At 36.1% G+C, this 12,377-nt stretch overlaps 2 protein-coding genes across 3 annotated transcripts; one reads left to right on the top strand and one right to left on the bottom strand.

Moving 5' to 3' along the window:
• Positions 1 to 434: 434 nt before the first annotated feature.
• On the bottom strand, positions 435 to 12,337 carry LOC111708539 (eukaryotic translation initiation factor 3 subunit C). Of its 2 annotated transcripts, XM_023481944.1 has the most exons (13): positions 12,249 to 12,337; positions 11,731 to 11,864; positions 11,453 to 11,539; positions 11,139 to 11,373; positions 9,524 to 11,044; positions 8,953 to 9,066; positions 8,373 to 8,492; positions 5,109 to 5,233; positions 3,656 to 3,755; positions 2,816 to 2,947; positions 2,606 to 2,638; positions 948 to 1,070; positions 435 to 525 (listed from the first exon to the last, which is right to left on the bottom strand). In XM_023481944.1, exons 2-12 carry the CDS (start codon positions 11,796 to 11,798, stop codon positions 990 to 992), a joined length of 2,616 nt encoding a protein of 871 aa, XP_023337712.1. In that variant the 5' UTR covers positions 11,799 to 11,864; positions 12,249 to 12,337; the 3' UTR covers positions 435 to 525; positions 948 to 989. The 2 variants fall into 2 exon arrangements, with proteins under 2 accessions (XP_023337712.1, XP_023337713.1); XM_023481945.1 differs by lacking the exon at positions 2,606 to 2,638.
• LOC111708541 (apolipoprotein D) lies at positions 5,914 to 7,182 on the top strand. The gene is made up of 5 exons (XM_023481948.1): positions 5,914 to 6,063; positions 6,231 to 6,336; positions 6,396 to 6,564; positions 6,794 to 6,878; positions 7,010 to 7,182. The coding sequence occupies exons 1-5, from the start codon at positions 5,956 to 5,958 to the stop codon at positions 7,100 to 7,102; spliced, it is 561 nt and encodes a 186-aa protein (XP_023337716.1). The 5' UTR covers positions 5,914 to 5,955; the 3' UTR covers positions 7,103 to 7,182.
• Positions 12,338 to 12,377: the final 40 nt, after the last annotated feature.

Consider the following 12,377-nt stretch of genomic DNA (forward strand, 5'->3'; position numbering starts at 1 on the left):
TAATTCGTGCAAAATTGGAAATTTTCTAGACAAATGTAGAAATTTTGCTTTTGAATCCTGGGATGGAGGTAAAAAAACCACTTATAATTGAATTCTCGGACATTTTAACATGTAATAATACCTTACACATCTGAAAACTGGGTTGGCTGCGCGGTCTGAAGATTTTTTCACATAAAAAGTATAAATGGCATAAACAAACAGAACTCTAACGGTTTAACCAAGATGGAAAATAATTGTTTATTTTCAAATTACAGACCAGTCACACTTACAACTCTGTCAAACAAAAAGTATTTTTTACGTTTTCGTTTCACGAAGTGCTCGAACGACCATTTCTTAGTTCGAACAAGGAGGTTGACAGTTTCTATCCTGGATGCAAGGTGGAGAACTAGGACGAAACTGTTCAGGGATCCTTCCTTCTCCTCCCCAGTCTCCAAGTCTGGCTGGAGGTACTGGGATTGCAGTAAGGTTGGATTGGAGCTGGAAGATACGAGGTCTGCAACTTTATATAAACGGTCCAGGAAACCACTGAAATTTTTATTTTGTTACAAAAAAATAGAAATTGGACTTGATTTCCAAATTTATATCTATTTGAAATACAACACACATTTTGGAAATCACAGGGAACTATTTAAATAGTTATCTTTTTATTACCGCAAACCAAGATGTACACGCTCGCACGCCAAAATTAACCAGTATTTGCCAATTAATCCTTTCAAACTTGAGTTTGAAACAAGCTCATTGCATTTTTAAAATAAATATGGCTTTAACTACAACAAAAGTAAAAGTTAGTTTGTGAGATAAAACCAAACGCGTTGCGACACCTTTAATTCGAGGCTCTCTCAAATTTTATGATTATCTTTAAGAGTTGTCTGTATCTCACGGATTAGAAGATGATTTATCACACGACATTTAATTTAATTTAAAGATTTTGTATAAATAAGACTTACCGATAGTATGCGGCAGCTTTCTCGGGAAAACTCATTGATGGATTAGTTCCAAGCTTTTCCATAGGTCTGGGACCTTTCGTTGCTTCTGAAATTACCACCGCTCCCTCCACGGAAACTAACTCCCTAAATAAATTTCAATTACAAAATGGCTGCACATGAAGAAATAGTGTTGGGCAGTTTCACCATATTTTATGTTTAAAAAAAGCCCAACAAATACCTACCAATGTTATTTTATTATTTAGAAAATGTGAGGCTATGATATAAGCCTAAACGAAGCAAAAACAATCGTTCAGTCTGAGGCAAAATTAATGAAAGCAAACTTTTAGATCGTAAAATTTTGCATTCGTTTAACATTCTAAGATTTTTATCCAGCCAAAAACTACAAAACCTAGATGCCCTAAAAGTTAACAACAGTTCCAAATCGTGACCATGCTCCAGTAGTTTTGTTAAGTATTCACATACTGCTTATTAATAGTCTCATCAATTTTTAAGACAGGGTTGACTTTGAAGTGTCGCAACGCCCTAAGCTTAGATTTTACCACTCTAACTCGCTTATGCTTTTCTGTAGCCCTTTACATGTTCATTTTAGCACTTACAAGGCACTTGTTAGCTTCGGTTTTTTAGAAGTAATTGTCAACAACAATTTAAGCTTGAGAGCGTAAGACCATTAAATCGCAGTATATTTGGCCTTGGGCAGATACAGCTAGTTGATCTTTAAAAATGAGTGTTTCATTCAGATAGATGGGCCAATTCTTCTAATATTATCTTTCCGCAAGATAAATCTTAAAAAGCGTTCTATTATGTCCCAGTTCAGTGAAATAATCAGCTCCTAAATGTGTAATTTTTAAAAAGTTATGAAATTTGAGTTATTGTATAAAATAATGTTTTGAGCATTAATTAGTTTACAATTTTCTGCGAACTTTCAAGTATCATAGGAGGAATTAGTAAAAAAAGATCAGTAGTTTATTGGCATTAATTTTTTTTTATCGATATGGTTTCTGAAAAAGCCTTAATGAAAAGTTCACACAAAAATACTGAAATTTTGAATGATGGGAAAATATTGCTTTGAAAACCCTCTTCGAATGGATTTTTCCCATTTCTCAGATCTGAAACTAGGATCTCTTTACCTTTAAATCAATAAATCAAACTGAAAAAAAGAAGAAAAAAAAACAATCAAATGTACATGCAGTTGAATAAAAAACTCTCAACATGTTATTCGTTCGTCAAGGATTCTTGATGCTATATCGTTTGCACTAATGTCCGATTGAACTAACGTACTTTTGCACTAAAGCCAGCTGATCAGTAACACTTGTGGCCGCAGCGCTCGCCCCCCTAGCCTGTCCTAGCCGCAGCGCTCGGCCCAGAAATTGTCTTAACCTAACCTAACCCTCAAATAAAACGTTAGTCAGAATGAACGTTAGTGCGAATGTACGTTAGTCCGATCAGTCATTATTGCAAACGATACGACACCGGATTCTTGAAGAAAACATATCAAGACGACTTGTTTACATTCGTAATTGTCCGTCGCTAAGAAATATTTTTGTGAGCGAGTTTTTGCTCATTATAATTGATGTGAAGATTCAAAACTCAAATGTCGCTCACAAATATAGTCTTATCAATATTGTCGGGTCGTCTGATAATCATATATTATTTCTTACTTTGAATCCTCCCCTATCTCTGTCGCCCCTTCCCTACGCGACAAATAAAAAATAATATAGTGAATAAATAAAAACAAAAACTATTTAATAAAGTAAAAAAAAAATAAAGATGAAATTAATTAAAACTAAAAACATAATTCCCGACGGAAATCAAAAGTAAACCAAAAAATTATAAATTAAAATCACAAAATTTCTAAATAAATGACTTACCCTGTAGTTTCCTTGATCTCCTCCTCCCCTCCCACCTCTATAGTTTCCACCTCCTCCTCCACCTCCTCCTCCCTCCCGTCCTCCCCTCTCACCACGCTCTCCACGGTTCTCCCAGTTCCTCTGACCCCAACCCTTGATACAACAACATATTACAGGGATTGAAAAAACTGTAAATTTGTGAAAAAAATTATTTTTAAAAATTGCAATTTACATGCAACAAACGTAAAAAATATAACCAATGGTTTTATTCGAGGTATATTTTATTAGTCTTCATAACAAGGAAAAATTAAAATTAAAAGCAACCATAATAATACACTCAACCCCACACCCAGCTGATTTAAGTTTCACACCACTGTAATTTATTCATGAAAATCGAGAGAAAAATATATAAATTGTAAAATGCTACATCATCTCTTCAAATNACACTATTACCAGACCGGTTTAAAACAAAGGTTTCGCGTTAAAATTTACTACGCATGTTAACTCCTGATTTTTACAATATCACTATTCTTTCTCAGAATAAAAAAGCTTGATTTTAAAACCAACATTTCTCCTGACGATTTTTGCTAGATAAATTTCCATGTGGTAACCGGGGTTTCTGCCATATACACTTACAGGTGAAAACTTTGATAAAGCAAGAAATGAAAAATTTCCTTAAAAATAAGTCTTAAAAAAATGGCAAAAAACAGATTTGAGCTTAAATCCCCTGGGTTTGGTAAGGATCATGATGGGGCGAACTCCTTTCAGGTTAGGGAGCTCCTGGACAATATCTAGCTTCTTGATTTGAAATTTTCAAGATATTTAAACAAAAATTGACCCCCCTAAATATTTATTATTTACCTGCCCCCGCTGTTCCAACAACCTTTCATTGTTCTCTACAAGCTGACCGATCTTGTCGCTGAGCTGAAGAGCCAAACTCTGTAGACGACTTGGCTCCGTCCTAAATACCAAATCATCAAGCAAATGTCTTATTTCATATTTAATGGAACAAAGTTGAGAAATAAAAGTATTAAGAAGAAAAGGAAAAACAAGGAAATAAAATTAAATAATTTGATACGTCCATAAGTTCGTAACAATTGGAATGACAACCATGATGTTACTTAAATGTAGTAATTAATGAAGGAAAGGGGGGGGGGGGCGCCTTCCAAAGATGAAATCGTATAAAAATAAATTGATTTGTCATCATTTTAAAGAAACAAATCAGATGCTCGTTCAAATAAAAGAACGAAAGAGAAAACAAAAATGAAACAGACAGAGAAAAAAAAGATTAATCTAATACATAAGAAAGGGTAAAAGTTAGCTCAGACGGGCTTAAAGGAGGAAACAGGAAGAAAAACAAGAAAATTGCAGAACAAAATCTAGAGAACGAAAAATTAAGAACAAGAAATGACAGAATAATTAGTAAGATAGTACTCATTAGGAGTCAGAAAACCATTGAAAGTCTACTTGGGACTGCCCTTTGCATGACTACCAGAAACTGACCAGTGCATGACTACTTGGGACTGACCTGTGCATGACTACTCAGGACTGACCTATACATGACTACTTGGGAGTTGGGACTGACCTGCGCATGACTAATCAGGACTGACCTGCGCATGACTAATCAGGACTGACCTGTGCATGACTACTCAGGACTGACCTGTGCATGACTACTCAGGACTGACCTGTGCATGACTACTCAGGACTGACCTATGCATGACTACTCAGGACTGACCTGTGCATGACTACTCAGGACTGACCTGTGTGCGACTACTTGGGACTGACCTGTGCAGTATGCATGACTAATTGGGATTGACTAAAACATGACTACTTGGAACTGATCTGCGCATGACTACTTTTGACTTTCCGGTGCACGACTACTAAGCCTAGGGACTGATTTGTGAACAACTACTTGGGACTACTGTGCATAACTACTTTGATCTGAACTACGCAGGACTACTTAAAATACCTGTGCATGACTACTTGGGACTGAACTGTGCATGACCACTTGAGACTGACAAACTACTTGGGACAGACCTGTGCAGTATGCATGCCTACTTTTGACTGATCGGTGCAGACTACTTGTGACTGACTTGTGAATGACTACTTGGGACTGAACTTTGCACGACTTCTTTGATCTGAACTGTGCACGACTACTTTTGACTGACCTGTGCATGACTACTTGGAACTGACTTTTTGGGACTGACGTGTTCACAACTACTCGGGACTGACCTGTGCAATACTACTTAGGACTGAACTGTGCAGGACTACTTGGGAGTTGGGACTGACATGCGCAAGACTACTTGGGACTGACCTGTGCATGACTACACACTGACTGGGCTGGTCAAGGCTGGCCATGAGCTCCTCGTTGATGATCATCTTACTGACAAGAGCGTGGACGTTGTTGACCTCAAGTTCAAACATCTCAGCTAACACCGGCTACAATACGAAACATTAAAACACTAAAAGTGAGTAATCTAATAGAAGAGGAACTGATGAAATAAAATTTTCCATGATTAAAAGGAATTTTTCCTATTTGTGATACTTTACTATATTTGGTTTAGGGTAAAGCTAAAAGCTATTTGACGAAAATTCGGGCCAAAACAAGTCCATAGTTAATAACTTAATAGTTATTAGAATTGATAAGTTCTAAAGTTATGTTTTGTATGGGATAAGAAATACTTCAGTACAGCTATCAATTAATATAAGGTAAAAGCATTGGACAATTGTCTTTCTAAGAAACCTTCAAGTCGACAACTTACATTAAGTAAAATATTTTAACATTTAAAAGATAAACACAGACCAGAGATCAGATTCAATAAAAAGCGAGACATATTTGAACTAAGTAAACTTAGATGAACCACTTATTTGAATTGACGCTCAACTACTTATACGCTTAGTCCAAGAGTTGGTATTTTTTAAATAAAAAAAACCTATCAGTTGAGCTAACTTAAACACTTACTCATTCTATTTTTCATTGCTTGGTTTACCCATTCAGGTATTATAATTATTTAAGTGAATAAGATATAAGAAAGTAATTATGTAAAAACAATTTATGTAAATGAACTAATTCTCTAGGAAATTCGTTATCTCTCAGAAGACTAAACAAACAGATGATTCAAACCAAATGCGTTCATTTCTAGCTCTAGCTCAGGACGGAGATGTTGCTATTACTCTTGTTGGTTGGATTAGTAGGAGCGGAGAAATGTATGCACCCTCCTGCAGCAGTTAACTATACTAACGCAATGTACTCTGGGAGATGGTACGAGGTAAGATTTATTTAATGTTAAGTTGAATAAAAAATCGGAAAAGTAATAACTTGACGAAAACTTGCAATCCATTTGACCCAACACGACTCCAAGCAGTTTTCATCTATATCTCAATTCGTTTCAAAAACAAGGATTCCAGCAAAACATGATTTTTTCTTGTTTTTAAGGTTGGTAAATATCAGACCCCAGGTGGAGCCGCGTTCCAGAAAGGAACTGTTTGCACCATTGCAACCTATGATCCATACTCAGATACAGAGGGGGGAGGGGATATAGGTAGGTCACAAATATTACAAAATAAACAATTGTAAAAATAATAATATTTGTGGTTTAAGGATACTCCAGTAGAAAGACTACCCCTGATGGATCCTGGAACAATGCTACCGGTATCCTTGAACCCCTGGAGAACCCAGGACACTTCCTTCAAACCCTGGTATTCTTCGGTATCCAGGGACCATCCGTAGATTATAATGTTATATATTTGGACGAGGATAGTGCTATTGAGTAAGTTAACAAGAAAATCTAATTTAAAAATAATTTACTAAATTAAATCTAAAATTGACACGACGAATTGACACTTCTTTCTCATTTGTGCAGAAGAAATCCAAATTTTGAAAGTATCTTTCTAGAAAAAAGGGACATCAATAATGTATTTTTAAAATGGAGACTAACTAACTGTTCACAATCCCATAGTAAAAAATATCTAAAAGGTTTTCATTTTCTATGTTTAAAGATATGACTGCAGTGAACATATATTTGGAACCCTGGATTACTGTTTACACTTCATGTCAAGAACTCCAACAATGTCAGAGGAAAAGGTAAAAAAAATGGTTTAAATATAATTTTAATGAAAACCTTTCATGGCTAAATTACTCGTCTTTTTTTCAAATTTAGGGGGTGGTGAGGGGTGCAATCTTTGAATTTAGAAATTCATAATTTTATTTTTTAGTTGGAGATGCTGATGGATTTTGTGGCTGAATCTGGTTTGAACACTCACAACCTTGAATACATGGTAGGAAACCAGGAGAACTGCTGGGAATAGAATTGTATCATTGTCTAATCTTGTCATTTAAACAATTTCAATATAGATAAGCTGGTTCTAAATAAATGAATAAAAACAGATTTAACCTTTATATGATGACAGCATTTAAGAGAAGTAATAAAAAAACTCGTAGGACAATGTTTTGATTTCTTGTTTACTAAATGAAAAATGTATCCAATAAAGAATGTACAGGAACAAAAAAAGACAATCGGACACCAGCTAGTGCACAAAAAACAGTTATGAATAAAATTACTAAAATTCTATATTAAATAACAGTATATTATAACAGAGCTTGGGAGCCGTTAAATTTTGATGCGGATCCGGATCCTGGATCCACACTGGAACAAAATGGCTTCGGAAACAGATCCAAATCCGGATCCATTAACATTTCTTTAAAATTTACTGATTTGTTGAACAAAAACGAATTTAATATTCTTTTTTGTTCTCGCTTTTTTTTTGTAATCCGTGGTTACGCAATCTGCATATTTCACGAAAGATCATGAAAAAGTTTCACAGTAAAATCGAAAAAAAGTCTATACCGTTCGTATAATACTAGAAAATTGCCATAATTACAAGAATTTTACCCAAAGGTCACTTTCTATTACACAGTATGTGTAACTTATCTTCTAAAGAAACAAGTTCTAGCTGTTCTGAACTTCTGTTCACATTATTCACGTAACAAAACAAATTATCCATTTGACCTTGAAGGGACTGTAGACGTTATTTCAAGCGACTCTCCATTTAAAGAGCGATATGTTAAATTAACATCAGTACCATTTTAACCAGTGCTTAGGATCCGGATCCGTTGGATCCGAAAGATTTTGGCTTCCTGGATTCGGATCCGGGGGGTAAAATATCAACCAAAAACTGCAAAATAAATCTTTTTTACTCCTAAACCCCAAATCTGAACTAAAAAAAAGAGACATTATAAAAATTTCCTCATTTCTGAATGGTTCATCAAGTTTAAGGATAAAAATAAGCGAAAAAAAATTTAAAAAAATTTGAAAACTATTTTTTGTTAAAAAAATTCAGTAAATCTTAAAGAAATGACCTGGATCCATTTTTTTCCAGTGCGGATCCAGGATCCGGATCCGCATCAAAATTGAATGGATCCTAAGCACTGAATTTTTAAGACTTTTTCTGATCGAGAACACATCGGGTATCAATAATCTTCACTTTTAGATTTAAATAGGTTTAACCGTTGTAAATAGAATTAAATGAAAGGTTTCTTGAAATTAAAACGAGTTCTTCTAAATAAAACTGTACTTACGATGGAGATTGAATCGTACACATTGCTGTAAGTGAACAAGTATGTACGCATGCTCTCCTCTTGGATCTTACGAGAAAGCATTGTACGAACACTATCTGCGTCATAGAACAAGTCCCACACCTGGACAAAATAATAAAAATTAACCTGGCCAGAATAAAAAATTAAAACATTAAATAAATATAAAGTTGTTGAAAAGATGGCGGATAAACAAATAAATAAATACAATAAATACAAAAGTTAATAGTTTGCTAGGTTCTTTATGATTCTTCAGGGTTTTCTGGAAAAAATATACTCCCCTCTCTAAATTGCTCTTTAAAATGAAACACGTTCGACATTGTTGCAAAATTTTCACATCATTGTTGTTATCAAGTGAAATAATATTGCATTTGGAATAATAATAAAATCCGATACGTTCAAACTTTAAACTTAATTTTGAAAAATTGCCGAGGACAGAAACAATATCTTATTGTTTCAATAAAGCTAAACTAAAATAATATATCAATAAAATTCGAATTTTTTAAAAGCGATTTCTTAACGCAATAAGAAATACATAAGAAACGGAAAATTGTATAAAATTAACCTTGGCGTTCATCTTGTCGTTGATGATGAAGTCCCTGGCCTTCTTCCAGTCTCCGTTCCTCATTGCCTTGCTGGCGGCTACAACATGCTCCCTCATACTCTCAGGGGGACCAACCTACAATAAACATATTTAATCAAATATAATTAAACTAGAAATTCAAGGCGCTTCGCGCCCTTCTTTCGAGCCTTAGAGGGCGCTTCGCGCCCATCTTCTAAATTAGTTGTGAACATGTTCTCTTTGTGTACATCGTAAAACAAAACAAAAATAATTCGCGGATTTTCACAAAAAATTTCGCTGATTTTCAAAATTTTTAAAAATTTAATGACGATCGAATTTTGATAGAGACAAATATTTGAAATTTTGATTTTTCATAAACCTTCCCTGGGGTCCCTAGATGTTCCACAAAAAATTTGGGCCCGATCGGTTCAGCCGTTTTGACGTTTATTGGATACAAACTGACAAACAAACAAACAGACAAGCCAAATTTATATATAGATTCAGGAGACCAACCTCGAACATAGGTTAAAACTTTAAAATGAAGTACTTATAAAAGAAATTAAGGTCGACTTACCAAAGCTTGTCTCTCACTGCTCCTTAGCTGTTGATAGTAACTCTTACTGATCATTCTACGCCGAGCATCGTACTCATGAGCGGAGAGATAGGGAATCTCAATCAACATTGCGGAGACAAGATACACACACTCCAACATCTCAAGGTTGATGTGCATGTGGAACGGCATCTGTCTCGACTTCTCAATCTTCTCTTGTTCAGAGGATCGTTCGTGCTGTCTCTGGGGAAGAAGACCCTGAGCGATCAGTTCCTTTGATCGTCCACCCAACTGGATGTCCAGGAGAGCGTTGTGGGCGTCCTTGATGGCCGCGTGACGGAAGCCACAGAGTCCAAGCTGAACCATGGTTCTGTTGTAGAGGATCTGGGTGGCAGGATCGGAATGGTGGACCGAGTCCTGCAAGTGAGACATCAGCATTAAATCCCTAGCTTCATACCAGTTGTCATGGATAGCATGATGGTAGATATGACAAAGGATTGCCCTGGTTCTTAGTCGGTCTGTGCTGTCCTTGCTGTATATATACTTACAAAGACGATCCATAATCTTAGTAGAAGAATCCTCGGGAGCTTCAATTTTCGCGGCCTTCTGCTCAATAACGGCAGGATCAAACTTGAAGTAAATATGTTCAATACGCTTGAGATAGATTCTGCAGATCTCGGATGGAGATCCACTCTTCAGAACCAACTGCTCTGCCTTGTCTAGAATTGCAACAACCTTAGGTTCATCCTTGAGCCGGTCAATATACTCGTAGCTGTGAGCATCACAAGCTTTCAATACCTTGATAAACTCTTCATCTAGGCGTTCAACAGCGGTCAGGAAACATCCACGAACCTTGAAGGGTTCCTGGTCTAGAATCTCGTTCTCCTCCATGATCAAGTTTCCGGTGGTGATCACGTTGGTATGTTCAGCCATTTGATCAAGTAGATCGTTTACACCTTCAATACACTTCTCCCAACTCTCTGGCTTCATGGCGTCAGAGAGTTTTGGGTTGTAGTCGAACAATGCTGCAATGATGGCAAACTTGATCTTTATGGACATACCAGGACCAAGGTTGTTATCTTCGCTGATGGTGTAAAGTTCATGGAGTAGCTCAAGCTGTTCTTTCCTGTTCGTTTTCTTCTTACCCCGAGCAGCAACAATCTCCATCAGTTTCTTGACAACAAGGTCGTGAGTAATCTCCGCGTCCTTGGAGAACATGGCAATCTTGGTTGCGGTTCTGTCCACCACATTCCATGCTCCCTCACCATCATCCTCATCTTCATCATCAGACTCCTTGCGCATATCCTTATCCGCCTTCCGCTTCGCTTTCTCAGCTTTCTTCTTCTCCTTCTTTATCGCGTCCTCGGGATCAACCGCCTTCTTCAAGAACATGTCTCTGGTGTAGCCTCCGGTCGGCTTCTCGTCGTCACTCTCAGAGCTGCTGTCGCTACTACTCGGCCACTCGTCCTCGTCATCATCATCGTCGTCGTCCTGTACAACCTTCTTCTTCGTCTTCTTCTCCTTGGGAACACTTCCAGCACGAACCTAGGTCAGCAAAATAAAAAATAAAATCGTATGTGAAAAGAACAAAAAACGCTTAATTTAGAACAATTAATTGAAAAAAATTATAAAACCCGACCTCCTTTTCTTCCTCTTCACTCTCCTCCTTTTCCACCTCCTCCTCCTCCTCTTCATCTTCGGCGTCAGGGTTCTCACGGAACTTAGCGACCTCTTCTTCCAGATTCTCACGGATATATTTACGCAGTTTCTGACGCAGAGCTCCGAGACTCTTTCCGTTCACCTTGCTCATGCTTTTACGACCCACACTGTCCTCCCAGGTTTCGTTTACTAGATCCTCAATCTCGACTAGAATTCTAAATAAAACGGATTTAAAAATTTATTAAAAATACAAAATATAAATTCTAAAAAAATGCGCAAAAAACCAGAGCTTACCTAATGTAAAATATAGGAATGACACCCTTTTCTTCCTTGGCAATCACAGGCTTAGCTTTTTCAAAAGCTTTCAGCAAATCCTCAAAACTGAAAATAAAATGTCAGAATGTTTTCTAAAAATAAGTAGAATACATATTAATAAACAAGGCAGCAACCATTTTTAAATTTTGACTAAAATAAAAAAAATTCCTTTTAAAATAAAAATAAATGTGAAACTAAATCGAGATTATTAGTTTGCATCTAATTTACGTCTCTTGATAGTTTACAAAATGTTAAACCTTGTGAGCATCTTGTTGAAATCCTTGATCTTCTTACTGTTCCTGATTGACTTGATAAGGTTGAACATAGCTTCGTATCTCTTCTCCTTCGCTGATCGAACAACGCGCTTGTCGTCGGTCTCATCGTCACTGAACTAATCAACAAAACATCGATTAAGATTCTATGTCTTGATTCTTAAAATTCCATTTAGTTTGTTTACACTTGGTTGGATTCATTAAACTTTTCATAGAAAAAAACGTTAATTTGATCAAAATTTCGGATTAGATACTATTTCACAAAAATAAAAATAAATGTTACTTCTTAAGATAATATTTGATGAGACTGATACAAAATAAGTTTATCTTTATCTGAAATCTACCGACTGAACTGTATAGCTATTACTGAAGACGAGCAAGAAAATTGGCGTAATTGTTTTAATCCAAAAGAAATGCTTTATTTTAGAAAAAGGCACGAAGTTCACTAGATCAAATTACAAATAAGGTGTCAACTACATCTGTAATATTTGAATCTGACTCACCAATATGGCCGCAGCATTGATCTGTCTGGTTGGTTTCTTCTGCACCAAAACCTGAATTAAAATATTGAGTTAAAGAACGATATCGATTCATCACAAGGGTGTATATTATCTTAAAAGATGATTTCACCG

Source organism: Eurytemora carolleeae, unplaced genomic scaffold (assembly GCF_000591075.1).
Source record: "Eurytemora carolleeae unplaced genomic scaffold, Eaff_2.0 scaffold746, whole genome shotgun sequence".
Classification (NCBI taxonomy): domain Eukaryota; kingdom Metazoa; phylum Arthropoda; class Copepoda; order Calanoida; family Temoridae; genus Eurytemora; species Eurytemora carolleeae.